The sequence below is a fragment of the Spermophilus citellus genome (genome assembly GCF_964194105.1).
Source record: "Spermophilus citellus genome assembly, chromosome: 5".
In the NCBI taxonomy this organism is placed as follows: domain Eukaryota; kingdom Metazoa; phylum Chordata; class Mammalia; order Rodentia; family Sciuridae; genus Spermophilus; species Spermophilus citellus.
This window is the reverse complement of record NC_138186.1, coordinates 62,987,948-63,009,095: the sequence shown is the minus strand read 5'-3', so window position 1 is coordinate 63,009,095 and position 21,148 is coordinate 62,987,948. Positions and strand designations below refer to the sequence as shown.

General features: G+C 35.1%; 1 protein-coding gene across 3 annotated transcripts in view; it reads right to left on the bottom strand.

Moving 5' to 3' along the window:
* CD2AP (CD2 associated protein) overlaps positions 1–21,148 on the bottom strand; it is a 103,611-nt gene that overhangs the window by 32,960 nt on the left and 49,503 nt on the right. For 2 of the 3 annotated variants that reach the window (XM_081295228.1, XM_081295229.1), the window contains exons 6-7: positions 2,331–2,518; positions 140–215 (exon numbers count right to left, since the gene is read on the bottom strand). In XM_081295228.1, coding sequence (XP_081151354.1) covers positions 140–215; positions 2,331–2,518 — 264 coding nt within the window. The remainder of the gene's footprint in view (positions 1–139; positions 216–2,330; positions 2,519–21,148) is intronic. The other variant, XM_081295230.1, reaches the window with a different exon arrangement.

Genomic DNA, 21,148 nt, shown 5'->3' with positions numbered 1-21,148 from the left:
GCCCAAATCCTTAACTTTATGGGGCTTACATCTAGTAGGAATTAATACTTTGATAAGTAGTGGCATGCATCATATGCCTTCAAAAAGTCCAATATATTTAAGTATGTTTCTACTATGAAGGTTTTATTAAAAAACTTACCTTTAATTTTACCTTCAGTTTCTGGTTTTGTTATCTCCACACTCGTTTTGGATCCTATTGACTGTATGGTTAAGGGCTAAAACAGAAAAGGATGATATCAACTAACTTAAGTTAGAATAAAGATACTATTGCTGAACAAAATTTCCATTTACAATCACCCAGCTTTCCCTGTAGTTTTTGTAGTCAGGTTAATAATGAGACTGAAAATTCAGCAATGAAAGATAGAGATCTTGAACATTCCTCAAGTGGTAGCTCATAACTGCTAATTTTTAAAACTCCTTGAGGATGATAAACATTCTCAGAGTTCTAAAATGAGAACACAGGCATTTATGCATATCATAATTTATTCTTCTATCTATATAAATATTATTCCTCCTTTTTTTACATTAAGAAGCAGTTAAATAATCTTGCCACAATAACAGATATTTAGAAGTAGAGCCCAGATCTGAATCTATAAAGTTTGACTCCAGAAAGTGCACAGTTTTTTTAATACCTTAATTTTATTTATTTATTTTTATGTGGTGCTGAGGATTGAACCCAGCGCCTCCCATTTGTGAGGGAGCACACTATCACTGAGCCCCAACCCCAGCCCCCAGAAAGTCCGCTCTTAATAGTACTAAACCTTAAAATAACAAAGCAGCTTTAAAAAATAAATAAAACTTTTTATAATTTATTTATTACTATCTGAAAATATTTTGTAAGTGTTACAACTCTTAGATAGTCCACTTAGACATTTTTCCATTGTAACTAGTAAAGTCCTTCAAAGAATTCTCTCTAATAATAACAGTACATTTGACCTTGGGTTTCCATTAGTTAAAAATCTGAACACACATAGCTGTCACTCTTTGTTTTCTATTTATCTTCCAAAACACTCATTTTAATTTCTCCCAATTCTAAGCACCATATCTTCCAATCTGGGGTCCCCTTACTAACATAGCAAATGTACTCCCTATTTATCAAATAGTGTGGTAACTCAGAGACTATTCTCATGAACAACTGAGTAGTGGAACTTGTTAATGGTGACTGAAAGATTACCAATATAATCATTAATCAAATGGTTATTCAATATAATCATAAGCTTGTAGAATTGCAAGGGACCCCAGATCATCTAGTGTAATGTCCCTTATAACACAAGAATTGCTTCCCCAATATTCTGTTGTATGACTGTAGATTACAATTTTTCGAAAATTAAAAAAAGAATAGATTATGACTTTAAAAACTGAAAATTTCACCAATTAGACTCCATAATATCAATGCCACACAATAACATTGTAGAAAGTGAAAGTTCTAAAATAGAAAGGAAGAAAGGAAGGACGGAGGAAGGGAAGGAGGGAGTGAGGGAGGGAAGGTTGTCTTCTTAAACTCAACTCACTATTACATGGAAAAATTCAGAGTGAAAAAAAGGGTTGCGACAAATCACCCTGGGAGAAAATTACAGAACTGTTTTTCACTAACCAAGTACAATTTAATAAATGATATGTAGTTAAAATTAGCAAATAAATATTAAAATATTTAAACTCTTAAATGTTAGATAAAGAGATCCAATTGAGAACTACAGGGAAAACATGCCCCTAAAAGTCAGAGGAAATGCCTCTTACCTGATGTATTCACTCTGACTCTCAAAAATATTGACAATAGGAACAAAAATGTGTTAAAAATACTCTAAAGACCAGCAATTTTTCTCCCAAAATAGTTCACTTACTTTATTTATTTCTTTTGAAAATGCCAGTATGATGCCAATGAAAAATAAAACTCAGAGGGCAGATCATTAAATTTAACCATTATTAACAATCCAAAGTAAAATTAAATTGTATCTGATTAATTTAATATCTCATTCTAAATTCATTTTAAAATAGCCCATTTTAGGTGTGTATAAAATTAAAATGATACAGAAAAAAATGTTCACCTTTGGATTTACACTAAACCTAACTACAAAACCTAAAACTTCCACTTAGAATAAGTTAATGTTAAATTAACCATGAAATAGCATCCTAATTTTATAGGATTCAAACAATATTAATCCACACAAATTTGGAAAAAAAGTTTCTCAGGAACTTCTCATTCAGAACTAAATTATTAGCAATCTCAAAGAAGGAAAATATAGCACAGTTACAAACTGCTCTTTATATTTAAAAAAAAGCTTAATGTGAGAATGAGTGAAGTTAATCTAAAATAAATACATCATTACCACCTTTTCTGTTTTTTTCTCTTCTGTTTCACTACTGGATATTCTTGTCCTAAGTTTCACGGAGCCTTCTTTAAAAATATCTCCAAATCCAATTCCTCGAATTTTCTTTGGCTGAGCAATTGATCCAGATGCAGTTTCATTCCCATTCCCTGGAGAGGGTAAGGGTGAGGTAGGCCCAGGCAAAACAGTTTCTGAAAAAATATTTTCAAAGAATGACACCTACAATAAGGAGAAACTTCAAATCCCTTTTCATAATGTCTATATGCTATACCTCTGCCTAATTTTTAAAAAATGGCAGAAAACACACAATAAAATTAATGATATAAGTACTAAAATATCCAAGAGTATGAATTATTTATATGGATTTTTTGTTGTATAAAACAATAACAATTTTAGGCAAATTTAACTAGTAAAATACTAATTAAGAAATTCAGGAAATCATACCACAAAAGGACCTCAACCAAATGCTATGATTTTAATGTGTTTTCCTCTTTACCCCCCACCAAAGATTTCTATGATTAAAGTTTGTTTCCCAATGTAAATAGTGTTGATAGATTGTAGGACTTTTAAGAGATAAAACATACTGAGAGGTGATTGGGTCATGACCATTCCCATAAAGAGATTCAGGCTGGTCCAGCAGGAGTAGCCTGACCCCTCCCTAGTCTCTTGTACTTCCAGAACTGTGTATTAAATAAGTGACTTTTTTTCTAAATATATAAAGTGCTTTAGTCTCAACTACTTTGTTATAGAAACACAAATTGAAACAAGATTATGTCAAATTTACAGGTTTTGGCCAAAGAAAACATAAGACTGAAACGTTAAAATGGGAAAGTATAACCATTTTTAAAAGTTAACATGACTAAATCGAGCTAAAGTTAGGGTGATTGTTGAATATAAAAAATGGGAATGTCAAAAGAGTATTTATTTTTTAAAAAGAGTGTTTATTTTAAAAAGTTAAAAAAAAGAATAGAAAAGTCAGAAATTCATTCAAAAACTGTTATTTTAACTCAGATGAATTAACTTAAGTCTTATTTTAAAGCAAATTCCAACACCAACTTTAAAATTATAATAAACAAAAAGTTTTAAATAAAGCTTAAAAGTATATGTTTAAGAAAGATTTTACTTGTTTGCTCAGTAACAAGAGTTCTTACATATAGGTCAAATGAGTCCATGAAAAAACTGTCTCCCTGCCCCTGAAAATTGTGTGCACATATTTTCTTTCTTTTTTTATATATTTAATTGATTTTATTTTTTAAATACATGACAGTGGAATGCATTACAATTCTTATTACACATATAGAGCACAATTTTTCATATCTCTGTATATAAAGTATGTTCACATCAATTCATGTCTTCATACATGTACTTTGGATAATGATGTCTATCACATTCCACTATCATTGCTAACCCCTTGCCCCCTCCCTTTCAATTTTTACCCCTCACACATCAGATACAGCACTAATCTGTAGGGTATATAAAGAACTCAAAAAGCTAAGCACCAAAAAAAACAAATAACCCAATCAATAAATGGGCCAAGGACCTGAACCAACACTTCTCAGAAGAGGATATACAATCAATTAACAAATATATGAAAAAATGTTCATCATCTCTAGCAATTAGAGAAATGCAAATCAAAACTACTCTAAGATATCATTTCACTCCAGTCAGAATAGTGACTATTATGAAGACAAACAACAATAAGTGTTGGCAAGATGTGGGGGGAAAAGGCACATTCATACATTGCTGATGGGACTGCAAACTGGTGCAGCCAATATAGAAACCAATATGGAGAATCCTTGGAAAACTGGGAATGCAACCACCATTTGACCCAGCTATCCCTCTCCTCGGTCTATACCCAAAGGACTTAAAAACGGCATACTATAGGGACACAGCCACATCAGTGTTTATGGCAGCACAATTCACAATAGCTAAATTGTGGAACCAACCTTGATTCACCTCAGTAGATGGATTAAAAAAAAATGTGTCATATATACACAATGGAATATTACTCAGCAATAAAAGAGAATAAAATCATGGCATTTGCTGGTAAATGGATAGTTTTGGAGAAAATAATGCTAAGTGAAGTTAGCCAATCTACTAATAGATAAATTATCAAATTTCACTATTAAATCAGTGGTTACAGGGCACCACTTTAGTGGTAAAGCATATGAATTCTAGAACCAAATTCTCCTGATTTAACACTCAGCTCCTCCACTTTATGCATCCAGTGTTTTCACCTATACAATGAGATACTTCCTAAGACTCCTATTATGGTTAATTTATTTCTGATTCAGTAGCTAGTATTTTTAAATAATGTATTATTGAGAAATATTCAAGTAAAAGAGATTACTGATCAGATAGAGCTGAGAAAACATAAAAAGGAGTGGGGGATTCTTAGCCACCACAAGAGAAAAAATATAGAAGAAACAAGGAAAGAGAAGGAAGGAGGAGGAGAAAGGGAAGCCAAGGGGACTCATGAGGCAAAATAGTAATATTTTACAGTATATCTAATTTTTTAATATTTAAGTGCTTTTTCCATCATATCGCCTCTGAATTGCAGAGCTGACAGAAAATATCTGCATTTTATGTATGTCACTGTCAGTCATAAAACATTGTCTTTCTATATAATCTAAAATTCTTCCTCTTTCCCTCCCTCTTCACTGAATCTCTATTGTAAAAGTTATTTGATGGTTTGTATCTCCTTATAAAGTGACTTAAAGTAAGCTCAAAATATAATCACTTGTTGAAAAAAACAAAAAAGAATAAAAGTCTAACAAAAACCACAAAGCATTTAATGGAAGAAATCCATGTTTACCATTAAAGTAATTGTTCAACATCATTCTAAGATTTTTTAAAGATGACTGTACATTTGCTAAGAAAAAGTGTGGGGGTGAGTGAGTGGGTATTCACCTGAACTAAAAATCAATCCATATTCCTTACAAAGGATCCTTAAAAAGGTGTCTGGTTATAACAGCAATTTTACAAAAACTCACAACATACTATAAGCAAACCTTGCAAAGCTGCTTACCACAAGTTCAGTATGAATGCTAATGTGGGTTTTACAGATGCCAAAATAAATCATATACAACCTTACCTCCTACAGACTAAGACTGAAAACCACAACATTTCTATCCACCAGGTTAGCAAAGCCAGTATATATAAGCATTCTCCAAGATCTTACGTTATACTAGCACTATCACTTTCTCGTTCTCTAGTGTGTAATAATCAAAACTTAAGCTACTCCTCCTCTAAGAAAAGAAATTCTCTACCCATACGGGACTAAAAACTCCTAAAAACAATCTATCAGGAGCTCTTTAAAAATGTTTTATGCCATGTATCCTTTTAGTTGCCCAGTAACACCTAGAGGGATAAGTGACACAAAGAATTTAGGTTCCTGCTTGGACCTTTTCAGTTTCCTCAAAATTGTCCACTTTGCACCTCATTCTTAACATCTAACACTTTATATAGAAAAAAAATCAGATGTTATCATTCCTCCTGCCACTAAGCCTACTAATTTTGATGTAGTTCCCTTAATGCAAAACTCCTTAAGCAAATACTATTTCTACCTAAATTACCAAAACATTCTTAACTGGTCCTACCATCCAAGTATCACTCTTCTCCAATCTATCTTAGAAACAATGAATGTTTCATTCCATTCTAATACTTCTCTGTGAATTAACATTTTCTATAATGACTTCTTAAGCCTGACACAATAATTTCTCCACTATCAACATATACCACATTCAACTATACACTTTATTATCCCTCTGAATTGAAAGTCTTCCAGGACACTGAAAATGCAATGCATTTTCTTCACTCGACTTCAAATTTGCTTAAAATTTCCTACTTATTTGAAGAACTCAATCTGTGACTTCTTAAGGGTGGGGAAATACTCTTTCAATTCCTGCCAAGCAAGTAATAATCCCCCTCCAGTAGTTACATATTTCACTTAATAATAAAAGCTAAAGTCTTTTTAAATGGCTACAAATCATTCCATGATTTGGCATCCCAAAGTCCCTTCCATCACCTCTCTGACTTCTTTTCCTGTTTAATAACGTTCAATAACAAGGTAATGGATAACAACTTAAAGTGTAAGATGACTATTAAGAGATGAGCACAGTGGCATACACATATCATCCCAGCTACTCAGGAGGCAGAGACAGAAGGATCTCAAGTTCAAAGCCAGCCTGAACAACATAATGAGACCCTGACTCAAAAAAAAAAAAAAAAAAAAAAAAATGCTTATTTGCTAAGAGCCATAGCCAAGTAGTATGATGCATGGCATTTTTGGTTGAAAGGTGACGATGATGCCCAGCAAGCCATTGAGATGATATGATTATGTTAAGATCTGCATTCATATGGATATTAGACCTCTGCTGTCCACCTCAGCCTGCTACGGGACTCCTGGAGAGTTCCCATTGGTTGGGGAAGTGTGGTAGGAGGGAATTCCGGAGGAGGGACTTCCTGTTCAAGGTGGGCATATTTCCTGGGAGCGGACAGGGCATTGGCGGCAGTTTCAAAAATAAAGTTTGTTCCTGTTTGAGTGGCTCGTGATTTTGTGCCCAGCCAGACTGCGGCACTTATTAGACATCTAAATGGAGATTTTGAAATATGACTATTATGAGGAGAGGACTTTTATAAAAGAATGAAAACAAGTAGATATAGTGACTGGCTTTATAGAATAAGAGGAATAATTAAAAGTAAAGTCCTATTTAGCAAGTTGGTAGAATTTGAACATTGACAAGGTACTATAGAAAGACTAAGTATATTTGACAAAATAAAACCACATTTCATTACAAACACTGAAATAAGCTGGTCTCAGTGGTACATGACTGTAATCCCAGTGAATAAAGAGACTGAAGCAGGAAGATTATAAATTCAAGGGTAGAGTATGCAACTTAGCAAAACCCACTCTCAAAAGTAAAAAATAGAAAAGGACTGAGGTAGCTCAGTGACAAAGCTACCCTGGATTCAATTCCCAATACCAAGTAAAGAAATAAATTGAAACTCTTCCTAGAGAAGTGATGCTTTTCCTTAAATATTAAAAATTATCTTAGAATTTCATACAAAAAAAATCACTAAGTAACAGAATAGATAATTCACTATTTTCCTACAGAAAACATAATAATTTTACTGACTGCAAAGATTGTCAAAACATCAGTTACGGACAGAGACTATTAGACTTCATTAGGACAAAGGATTAATACAGTGTAACAATGTAACTATATAACATTCACACTGTATTAGGTATCATGAGCTCTCTAGAATTATTTGAAGTGTACAGGTCATAATATATAAGATCAAACTCTTAACTTAAAATTTTAAAAAACTATGTACTTCCATCACTAAAATTCTAAGTGATCACTCCTTATAAAGTTCTAATTTCCTGACAATTACTTCAATATGTGAAAATTTTCTACATAAAAATTAGTTAGAAAAAAAAATTATAGTGTACTTCAACAACTGACTTCCTTACCCTATAATCACAAAGTTCTATACTTAGAAACTACTGCTATTATAACTGGGTTAAGCAAAAAGGGAAGTATATTTCTAAAAGATATAATTCTGCAAGGTTACTAAAATTCAAATAGAGCTGAAGAGTGTCAGAAAATGCTCAAAGTATTCATAATTTTACATAGTTCACATAGCATTATAAAGATAACTTCACTAATAAGCTTTAATTTATACCAAATTTTAATGTATAAAATAATTATCAGGAGATCCAATACTTGTGAACCATAAGAAATATCACTTTGTATTAGAAGTAACCCAGGAAACTTAATACTTACTAAGTATTAAGTAAATCACTGTGTTTTTGGTACTTACATTTGTTCTCTAGAGATTTTTATATATCCTTATACATTAGTTCTGCCTTCAAAACTGATACTATATATTGTCAAATGAAACATAAAATAGTAAAAAGATACCTATCATTACTTATCATCACTTCTCTACTTTTTCCTATCTCATTGATTTGAATCCTTCTATTTCTAACTCAAATAATTTTTGTACCTTTCAACTGAATCATCATCTGCATTAAAGCAAATTGAAATCCAGCATTCCCCTACCCCACCCTACTCTACTTAGAAATATTGAAATTTACTGTTTAACGGGAACTTTTAAAATATTGTTCTTAACTATAAATAAAAACCATGGAAGTTAAAGGAAAGAAAGCAGCAAAGGAGTCAGGATGGCATCATGTGGTAGGAAAAGAACTATTATCTACCATGCTTTACTTTGTCAGCTATATCCCCAGCTTGTAGCACTTTGGTATGGCTCTGGCTGCCTAATTCAATGATATTGGAGCCATGCTCCTTTTTTCCTGCTTTTGTAAACACATGTCCAAAAGGACCCTTATAAACGTAAAATCTCTAAGTGACTCTATTATTCTGTTGCAAGCCACTATTTCCGGTTATTTTAATTGGATCATACTTAAACAACATAGTACACTAACTTTTAAGAAAGGGAAAATATAATCAACTCTCCACACCTGAGGATACAGAAGCCATGAATACCAATGGCAAACTTAAGGAACCCTTGAGTATCCATGGATTCTGGTATCCCCATGGGAGTCCTGGAAATCCCCTGCAAATCAAGGGGAAACCTACATATGTTTTGTGTTTAAAAAACAATATATATATACACACACAAATATACACACACACACACACACACACACACACACACACACACACACACACCACTGTAGAGGGATCAAGAAAGTACAAATGCTTTCTTATAGAAGAGAAAGCAATGGGTTGCATAGAGATAATACTGTGATATCCTTTGATTTTTAAAAAACTGTAAGATATACTATTTAATTACAAGAAACTCAAGTATATAAAAAGGAACTATGAACCACATTAATTCATAAATAAAATTTGAAGGCCCTCATTCCAAAACTTTAAATCTTCCACTCCTCCAGCTTCTCTTTCTCCATCCTTTTAATAAACAAGCACATGTTTTAATGTTCTAAGTTTGAGATGTACAGAATAAAAGGACCTACATGGGGGGAGGCATTAAATTGATTCCTATATGTAGTTCCCAAAGAATGCAGAGCTTTAATCTACTTCTAAAAGGTGTTTATGAAGCAAGAAAAATTAAGAAAACAATATTCTCATACTCTATATAATTAAGATGACATGTCAGATTTGGAATATAATAACCACCCACAAATATTAAGTGACCAAGACATTGATTTGGCTCTCATAGTGGTGTGCTTTATGCAAGTAAGCTAACAGTTCATCTATTTCTTCTAGGAATCAAGAGTAATACTGTCTTGTGCTCTAAGATACAACACAAACAACTGGAGTTAGGAGCTACTTGTTCTATACATAAATTTTGAAGTTTTATTGATAATATTCTTCCCTCAAAGTGTCAGCAGTATCAAAAATAATGTAAATGACACAAAAAAATATATAAAACTATGAGATACAAAAGAAGCAAATTATGATTTATACTAAACACTGGAAAAACAAAGTAAGGAACAGGCTGCTCATAAATTTAGCTTCAACTCCACTAAAGGGGAAAGATATATGACTATATAAAAAGGTGTAGTGCCATAATAAAATTCTACAAAGAGTGGTCAAACCATCTTCAACAACAACATCAAGAGCATTTAAGGGGAAAGGACAGTCTCTACAAGAGAAAACTGGATATCCTACATAAAAGAAAAAAGGAAGATCCTTATCTGACACTGTATTTAAAAATTAACTCAAAATGGGTTAAATACCGAAATATAATAATACCCCAAATTAAGAATTTCTAGAAGAAAACATGCAGAAAACGTTCATGACATTGGATTTGGCAATGATTTCTAGGATATGTCACTAAAGATACAAAAAAAAAAAAAAGCAAAAATAAACCTGTGGAGCTACATCAAACTTGGAAAACTTCTATCCAAAGGACACAGCAGAAGAAAATATTTGCAAATTATATATCTAATCAGGTGGTTAATAACCAGAATATAAAAAGAACTACAACAATTTAAAAAAAAATCAGGACCCAACATGGCAGCCGGCGAGGAGGCAGCACTTTCAATGCCTCCGCAGTAACGGGATCAGAGAGACCCATTAATACACCTACATGCGAAACTTCTAGCAAAATTCCGCTGAAACTTCTAGCAAAATTCCTGCCAGGAATTAGTAAGTCTATTGGAGCGGTCAGTTTGTCCCAGACGAGTGAATCTCAGCAACGCGGAGCAGGGGCACAATCCCACCGGAAGCTGCCGAACGGCCGCTGCCCACGCGTAGCAGCAAAGGAACGATCGGCCGCTGCCCGCCTGGGCCCCGCCGGCCTGGCTCTGTGAACTGCCTCTGGTGGTTTGGCTCTGCAAACGACGACCCCCACCTCGTGTGAACAACTCCCGCCTGCCCGGCTCTTCGAACAGCCCTGCCCACACGGGGGAATCAGGAGGGGCGCGGGACACGCAAAGCGGAACTCCCGGATACCGCTCCCACCAGTGCTGACAACTGAGGTCTCTTGCACCAGCTTCCAGGGGCATGGCTACCAGAGGGCAAGCAAATTCGCTGGGGGTTCTCAGCCCCAAGCTCTACAAACTTAGGGTCCGAGGGAATGGCAAACAGGGAGAGTGTGCCCAGGTGTTCATGAAAACAGGGCTCCCGGGAGCAGCAGACCTGGCGTGTAGCCAGTATTGTGGTGAGCATCACCGGTGAGCGGAGCCTAGCTCGAGGAAAAGTGGGGAAGTGACTAGACACAAGAGAAGGCCCTAGGAACTCAGAATTGGAGACCCGCCCAGTCCGGGAGGAAGAGCTGCTGCACAGTGACAGGCTCCCGCCTACTGAGAGGAGAAGCTTAGCACGGTGGGCACAGCTCCACCTACTGAAAGAATAGTGAATCGAACTCTAAGACTGCATTTATTAAATTTTGCTGTTGTTGTTTTTAAAAAAAAATTTTTAATTCATTTCATTTTATTTTTTAATTTTAATTCTCATTTTTATTATTACTATTATTATTTTTTTAATTCTTTTTAATTTTCCATTTTTTTCTTTCTTCTTTTCTTCTGTCTTTTCATTTCTTTTCAATTCTCTTATTTCCCCTTCCTTGAATTCTACCTGCTTACTCTCATTCTCTTTGGTGACTTCTTCCCTTCCCTACTAACACCTTTCCTCCCAAGCATCAAATAAATTTATAGGAGTAAACAGTAACTCAGCAGTCAAACAGAACAAGAAGCAACACGAGCAGTATGAAAAAGCAAGGTAGAAAAGGAGTACAAACAATGCAGGAGGATATAGAGTCATCAGAAAAATGGTCATATAAAGAACTCAAGGAATACCTTAGACAGATGGAATGGAACCTTAAAGAGGATACGAGACAGCAAATTCAAGCAGCGAAAGAACACATTGAGAATGAATTACAAGCAGTTTTAAGAGGGAAATTCATAGCCTGGAGGTCATTCCTCAAAAAAAGGAAAAACCAACAACTAAATGATCTCACACTTCATCTCAAAGCCCTAGAAAAGGAAGAGCAAAACAATAGCAAATGTAGCAGAAGGCAAGAATTAATTAAAATCAGAGCAGAAATCAATGAAATTGAAACAAAAGAAACTATTGAAAAAATTAACAAAACTAAAAGTTGGTTCCTTGAAAAATAAATAAGATCGACAGACCCCTAGCCATACTAACGAAGAGAAGAAGAGCGAGAACTCAAATTACTAACATACGGGATGAAAAAGGCAATATTACAACAGATGCTTCAGAAATACAGAAAACAATTAGAAATTATTTTGAAAACCTATATTCCAATAAAATAGAAGATAGTGAAGACATCGATAAACTCCTTAACTCATATGATTTGCCCAGACGGAGTCAGAAGGAAACTCACAACTTAAACAGACCAATATCAATAGATGAAATAGAAGAAGCAATCAAAAGACTTCCAACCAAGAAAAGCCCAGAACCGGATGGGTATACAGCAGAGTTCTACAAAACCTTTAAAGAAGAATTAATACCAATACTTTTCAAGTTATTTCAGGAAATACAAAAAGAGGGAGCTCTTCCAAATTCATTCTATGAGGCCAACATCACCCTGATTCCGAAACCAGACAAAGACACCTCAAAGAAAGAAAACTACAGACCAATATCTCTAATGAACCTAGATACAAAAATCCTCAATAAAATTCTGGCGAATCGGATACAAAGGCACATCAAAAAGATTGTGCACCATGATCAAGTAGGATTCATCCCTGGGATGTAAGGATGGTTCAATATACGGAAATCAATAAATGTTATTCACCACATCAATAGACTTAAAGATAAGAACCATATGATCATCTCGATAGACGCAGAAAAAGCATTTGACAAAGTACAGCATCCCTTTATGTTCAAAACATTAGAAAAACTAGGGATAACAGGAACTTACCTCGACATTGTAAAAGCTATCTATGCTAAGCCTCAGGCTAGCATCATTCTGAATGGAGAAAAATTGAAGGCATTCCCTCTAAAATCTGGAACAAGACAGGGATGCCCTCTCTCACCACTTCTATTCAATTTAGTTCTCGAAACACTGGCCAGAGCAATTAGACAGACGAAAGAAATTAAAGGCATAACAATAGGAAAAGAAGAACTTAAATTATCACTATTTGCAGATGACATGATTCTATACCTAGAAGACCCAAAACAGTCTACAAAAAAACTACTAGAACTAATAAATGAATTCAGCAAAGTTGCAGGATATAAAATCAACACACATAAATCAAAGGCATTTCTGTATATCAGCGAGAAAACTTCTGAAATGGAAATGAGGAAAAACACTCCATTCACAATATCCTCAAAAAAAAAAAAAAATAAAATACTTGGGAATCAACCTAACAAAAGAGGTGAAAGACCTATACAATGAAAACTACATAACCCTAAAGAATGAAATAGAACACGATCTTAGAAGATGGAAAAATATACCTTGTTCATGGATAGGCAGAACTAACATCATCAAAATGGCGATATTACCAAAAGTTCTCTATAGGTTCAATGCAATGCCAATCAAAATCCCAATGGTATTTCTTGTAGAAATAGATAAAGCAATCATGAAATTCATATGGAAAAATAAAAAACCCAGAATAGCAAAAACAATTCTAAGCAGGAAGTGTGAATCAGGTGGTATAGCGATACCAGATTTCAAACTATATTACAGAGCAATAGTAATAAAAACAGCATGGTACTGGTACCAGAACAGGCAGGTGGACCAATGGTACAGAATAGAGGACACAGAGACTAATCCACAAAGCCACAACTATCTTATATTTGATAAAGGAGCTAAAAACATGCAATGGAGAAAGAATAGCATCTTCAACAAATGGTGTTGGGAAAACTGGAAATCCATATGCAACAAAATGAAACTGAATCCCCTACTCTCGCCATGCACAAAAGTAAACTCAAAGTGGATCAAGGAGCTACATATCAAATCAGAGACTCTCCGTCTGATAGAAGAAAAAGTTGGCTCCAATCTACATATTGTGGGGACGGGCTCAAAATTCCTTAACAGGACACCCATAGCACAAGAGTTAATAGCAAGAATCAACAAATGGAACTTTCTTAAACTGAAAAGTTTTTTCTCAGCAAGAGAAACAATAAGAGAGGTAAATAGGGAGCCTACATCCTGGGAACAAATTTTTACTCCTCACACTTCAGATAGAGCCCTAATATCCAGAGTATACAAAGAACTCAAAAAATTAGACAATAAGAAAACAAATAACCCAGTCAACAAATGGGCCAAGGACATGAACAAACACTTCACAGAGGAGGACATACAATCAATCAACAAGTACATGAAAAAATGCTCACCATCTCTAGCAGTCAAGGAAATGCAAATCAAAACCACCCTAAGATACCACCTCACCCCAGTAAGATTGGCAGCCATGACGAAGTCAAACAACAACGAGTGCTGGCAAGGATGTGGGGAAAAGGGTACACTTGTACATTGCTGGTGGGACTGCAAATTGCTGCGGCCAATTTGGAAAGCAGTATGGAGATTCCTGGGAAAGCTGGGAATGGAACCACCATTTGACCCAGCTATTCCCCTTCTCGGACTATTTCCTGAAAACCTTAACAGAGCACACTATAGGGATACTGCCACATCGATGTTCATAGCAGCACAATTCACAATTGCTAGACTGTGGAATCAACCCAGATGCCCTTCAATAGATGAATGGATAAAAAAAAAATGCGGCATTTATACACCATGGATGAAATTGAAGAAGCAATCAAAAGACTACCAACCAAGAAAAGCCCAGGACCGGATGGGTATACAGCAGAGTTTTACAAAACCTTTAAAGAAGAATTAATACCAATACTTTTCAAGTTATTTCAGGAAATAGAGAAAGAGGGAGCTCTTCCAAATTCATTCTATGAGACAAACATCACATTGATTCCGAAACCAGACAAAGACACCTCAAAGAAAGAAAACTACAGACCAATATCTGATGAACCTAGATGCAAAAATCCTCAATAAAATTCTGGCGAATCGGATACAAAGGCACATCAAAAAAATTGTGCACCATGATCAAGTAGGATTCATCCCTGGGATGCAAGGATGGTTCAATATACGGAAATCAATAAATGTTATTCACCACATCAATAGACGTAAAGATAAGAACCATATGATCATCTCGATAGACGCAGAAAAAGCATTCGACAAAGTACAGCATCCCTTTATGTTCAAAACATTAGAAAAACTAGGGATAACAGGAACTTACCTTGACATTGTAAAAGCTATCTATGCTAAGCCTCAGGCTAGCATCATTCTGAATGGAGAAAAATTGAAGGCATTCCCTCTAAAATCTGGAACAAGACAGGGATGCCCTCTATCACCACTTCTATGCAATATAGTTCTCGAAACACTGGCCAGAGCAATTAGACAAACGAAAGAAATTTAAAAATTGGCATAAAAATTGGAAAAGAAGAAGTTAAATTATCACTATTTGCGGATGACATGATAATATATTTAACAGACCCAAAAGGGTCTACAAAAAAACTACTAGAAGTAATAAATGAACTCAACAAAGTGGCAGGATATAAAATCAACACGCATAAATCAAAGGCATTTCTGTATATCAGCGACAAAACTTCTGAAATGGAAATGAGGAAAATCACCCCATTCGCAATATCCTCAAAAAAAAAAAAAAAAAAAAACTTGGGAATCAACCTAACAAAAGACGTGAAAGACTTATACAATGAAAACTACAGAACCCTAAAGAGAGAAGTAGAAGATCTTAGAAGATGGAAAAATATTCCCTGTTCATGGATAGGCAGAACTAACATCATCAAAATGGCGATATTACCAAAAGTTCTCTATAGGTTTAATGCAATGCCAATCAAAATCCCAATGGCATTGCTGGTAGAAATAGATAAAGCAATCATGAAATTCATATGGAAAAAATAAAAGACCCAGAATAGCAAAAGCAATTCTAAGTAGGAAGTGTGAATCAGGCGGTATAGCGATACCAGATTTCAAACTATATTACAGAGCAATAGTAACAAAAACAGCATGGTACTGGTACCAAAACAGGCAGCTGGACCAATGGTATAGAATAGAGGACACAGAGACTAATCCACAAAGTTACAACTATCTTATATTTGATAAGGGGGCTAAAAGCATGCAATGGAGGAAGGATAGCATCTTCAACAAATGGTGTTGGGAAAACTGGAAATCCATATGCAACAAAATGAAACTGAATCCCCTACTCTCACCATGCACAAAGGTTAACTCAAAATGGATCAAGGACCTTGATATCAAATCAGAGACTCTGCGTCTGATAGAAGAAAAAGTTGGCTCCGATCTACATATCGTGGGGTCGGGCTCCAAATTCCTTAATAGGACACCCATAGCACAAGAGTTAATAGCAAGAATCAACAAATGGGACTTACTTAAACTAAAAAGTTTTTTCTCAGCAAGAGAACCAATAGGAGAGGTAAATAGGGAGCCTACATCATGGGAACAAATTTTTACTCCTCACACTTCAGATAGGGCCCTAATATCCAGAGTATACAGAGAACTCAAAAAATTAGACAATAAGAAAACAAATAATCCAATCAACAAATGGGCCAAGGACCTGAACAGACACTTCTCAGAGGAGGACATACAATCAATCAAGAAGTACATGAAAAAATGCTCACCATCTCTAGCAGTCAGAGAAATGCAAATTAAAACCACCCTAAGATACCATCTCACTCCAGTAAGATTGGCAGCCATTATGAAGTCAAACAACAAGTGCTATAGAGGATGTGGGGAAAAGGGTACTCTTGTACATTGCTGGTGGGACTGCAAATTGCTGCGGCCAATTTGGAAAGCAGTATGGAGATTACTGGGAAAGCTGGGAATGGAACCACCATTTGACCCAGCTATTGCCCTTCTCGAACTATTCCCTGAAGACCTTAAAAGAGCGTACCACAGGGATACTGCCACATCGATGTTCACAGCAGCACAATTCACAATAGCTAGACTGTGGAACCAACCCAGATGCCCTTCAATGAATGAATGGATTAAAAAATGCGGCATTTATACACCATGGAGTATTACGCAGCACTAAAAAATGACAAAATCATGGAATTCACAGGGAAATCGATGGCATTAGAGCAGATTATGCTTAGTGAAGCTAGCCAATCCCTAAAAAACAAATACCAAATGTCTTCTTTGATATAATGAGAGCAACTAAGAATAGAGAAGGGAGGAAGAGCAGGAAGAAAAGATTAACATTAAACAGAGACATGAGGTGGGAGGGAAAGGGAGAGAAAAGGGGAATTGCATGGAAATGGAGAGAGAGACCCTCATTTTTATACAAAATTACATATAAGAGGTTGTGAGGGGAATTGGAAAATAAACAAGAAGAGAAATGAATTACAGTAGATGGGATAGAAAGAGAAGATGGGAGGGGAGGGGAGGGGGGATAGTAGAGGATAGGAAAGGTAGCAGAATACAACAGTTACTAGTATGGCATTATGTAAAAATGTGGATGTGTAACTGATGTGATTCTGCAATCTGTATTTGGGGTAAAAATGGGAGTTCATAACTCACTTGAAGCTAATGCATGAAATATGATATGTCAAGAGCTTTGTAAGGTTTTGAACAACCAATAAAAAAAATAAAAATAAAAATTACCTTCTAAGAAAAAAAAAAGAATTTGAATGATCAACTTGAGGAGCATTTTTAAAACACATTTTGCATTCTAATTTGAAACATATTTCTAATTTTGTATTTTTTAATGATATAAGTATGTACTCTTATCAAATTATTAAAGAGTCATAGGTTTTAAAAAAAAAATTTTTAAAATACCTGCTTCAAAAATAGCAGAAAGTTTAAATTTAAGTGTTGAGAGACAGTTTAGTCTGAATGATTCCTGGCATTTTGCCAGAGGGAATGATTGAAAGGTGACCCTGCTCCAGAATAGGGCGGATCAGGGATTAGGGTGGATCCTGCTGGGAATAGGGTGGCTGCCTCAGGCACCTGCTACTTTTGAGTTCTCTCAGGGTTCCAAGGGAAATGGCGCATGGAACCTGGTGGAGGGAGTGTGTTCCCGGGAAGTGTGTGTACAGTGCCGGTGAGAATTCGGGAATAAAGAGTTGCTGTTTGAACCTACAAGGCTTTATGGCGGCTCAGTTATTTGTGCCCAGCCAGACTGTGGCATTTAAGTACTTTTTTCAAAGATAATAATATACGAATGGCCAGCAGGCATGTAAAAACATACTCGATACCACTAATCATTACAGAAATGCAAAAAAAAAAATCACAATTAAGTATCATTTTATACCAATATACTAGAATGGGTAATACAGAAGAAAAAAAGTATTGGCAGGCAAGGAGAACCTTATGTACTGTTAGTGGGTCTACATACATGATACAACTTGTATGAATAACAGCATGGTGTTCCACAAACTACCAAATAATTCAATAATCCTACTTTTAGGTATATTCCACTTGAAATCAAGGTCTCAAAGGACTTCTGCACACCCATGTTCATTCAGCATTATTCATAACTGCCAAGAGGAGGAAGCAACTCAAATACCATTGAAAGATGAGTGAATATATTTAAATGTAACACAGATATACAACAGAATATTGTTCAACCTTTTAAAAACAGGAAATCTTGTCAAATACTCCGACATGGATTATCTGGAAAATATTAGACTAAATGAAATAAAAAGACAAAAACTGTATTATTTCCTTGTATGACAAATCTGAAGTAATCAATTTCATAGAAACAGAAAGTAAAATGATGATTAATAGGGTCCAGGACAGGGAAAAATGGTGAGTTACCTTTCCTTGATGTATAAATTTACAGATTTTTAAAATGAAAATTTCTAGATCTGTTGCAAACAATGTGAATATACCTAACATTGCTAGAACTGACACTTAACTGTTAAGATGACAAATTTTTGTTGTTTATCACCATTAGAAATGGTTTGGAGGACTGATTGCACAGAGGATAATAAGAGAAATAAAGAAAAGAACAATCAGAAGAGGGAAAAAACAAGATTTTAGAAAATAACCTCTAAGCTTAAATAGCTGGAGTGAGCACTATTGATTAGGTTTCTAATGCTTCCTGGGATATTTCTAAGATGAAAAAAAAAATCTGAAAATTAAGCAAAATAAAGCGACAATTTTTAGATCCGCCCCACAAATTCCCTATGACTATTTAGGGTAAATTAAATCATTTTACCCTATTATCTAAGTTTATTTAGTTCCTATTAGTCTTATCCACCAGAAATGTAGACCTTAAACCTCTGGATCACAGAGAGATCTGTCCCTTCACAAAACCAGCATAGAACTTAGATTACAAAAGGCTTAAGAAATATTCACGTGATTAAAATGTCCTCCACTTCTTTCTTAGGTTATATATGCTATTCTAAAAAACACAGTATTTAAAACTATTCAAACTAATTTATGTTAACTTTATTACTTATTCATTATTACTACAATTAACTCCGTTCCTGAAAAGCAGGTATTATTTATAATTAAATGGCAATTTTTTTCTCAAGATCTCATTCATTATTCCTCCTTTTTTGGGGGGCGGGGGTACCAGGAATTGAACCAAGGGGTTTTTAACCCCTGGGGCACATCTCCAGCTCTTTTTTGTATTTTATTTAGAGGCACAGTGTCACTGAGTTGCTTAGAGCCTCACTAAGTTACTGAGGCTGGCTTTGAACTCGCAGTCATCCTGCCTCAGCCTCCCAGGCCATTGGGATTACAGGCATGAGCCACCACGCCCATTATTCCTAACTCTTTATTATAATATCTATTATTTGCTGTCTATTTCCTAGAACAAATCAACAGTATTTTATGAAAGTACTAGGTAACATTTTTTCTTTGTAATTTTCTAAAATGCTAAGAGGTCTCTTCTAAATCTTTTAGGAAATGAATTGTTTTAGTCAACTTTTCCACTGCTATGACTAAAAGACTTGACAAGAAAAATTTTAGAGGAGAAGTTTATGTGGGAGCTTACAGTTTCAGAGGTCTCAGTCCATAGAAAACCAGCTCCGTTACTTGGGACTTGAGGTAAGGCTGAATTTCATGGTAGAAGACTGTAGTGGAGGGAAGGAGCTCAAGATATCACACTAGGAAACAGAGAGTGACTCTACTTACCAGATATAAAATATGTACTCCAAAGGCACACTCCTGTGCCCATCTCCTCCAGCCACACCCTACCTGCCTTCAGTTAATCCCCATCAGGAATTAATTCACTGACTGGAATAAGGCTCTCATAATCTTATCATTTCACCCCTGAAATGTCCTTGTGTTGTCTCATGTATGATCTTTTAGGGAACATAATATCTAATCAATAACATGAATTCATGTTGGTTTTTCTGTACATATCAAATAACAGAAAAATTAAAATATTGCCTTTTAAACATTTATCCTTTCAAGCCTAATATATGACAGCTTTTATGCCAAAAAGTAAACAGACATAGGCAATATAATTGTGACTTGCAAAGTATTGATAACTAAAACTCATAAGAAAAACTAAATTCCTTTAAAAGTAAAGCAAATTCAATTACTCATTTCACACATCTATAGAGAAATCAGAACATAATATATGCTATTAAATTGTTTATTTAACAGAGATAGAGAGGTAGAAGTCTGTGTGTATAGGCATTCCCCAGCTTAGTCCACTAAGATGGCCTCAAAGTAACATCACTCCAAGTAGAAATGAGCACACCACCTCCTAGATCTTGTCCTGGATCTTCCTCTCTAAAAGAAACCAAGGTTGCCTTGATAAGTCATTGATTCAAGGATTGGGAAAGTAAAGTTTAAACTTAGTAGGGAAGATCCCGTATTGCAAAGTAAGGACATCTTCAAAAAATAATTGAGAAATGTCAAAAGGACATAGCAATGCAAACTAAAATGACTAAAATAACAACAACAAAAAAGAGCAGATCCATCATTGCCTAGAGATAAGGAGAGAAAAAGACTTCAAAGAAGCAGGGGGATATTTTGGAGGTGACAGAATGTTCTGTATATTTATTTTTGTGGGGTGGTGCTTTCTATGCATGCACACATCTCACATCTGTCAAACTCATCAACCTGTATTTTTAAAGGGACAAACATATTCTATGTAAATTATACCTCCAAGAAAGTTAAAAGGTCACAATGGCCATATATGAGGGATGTCAAAATAAATATTGCTGGCTAGGCACAGTGGCATATACCTATCTATAATTCCAGCAACTTTGGAGACTAAAACAGGAGAGTAACAAATTCAAGACCAGCCTCAGGAACTAAGCAACTTAGTAAAACACTGTCTCAAAATAAAAAACTTTAAAGGGGGCCTGGGGATATAGGTCAGTGGTATAATCCCCTATATAAACAATAAA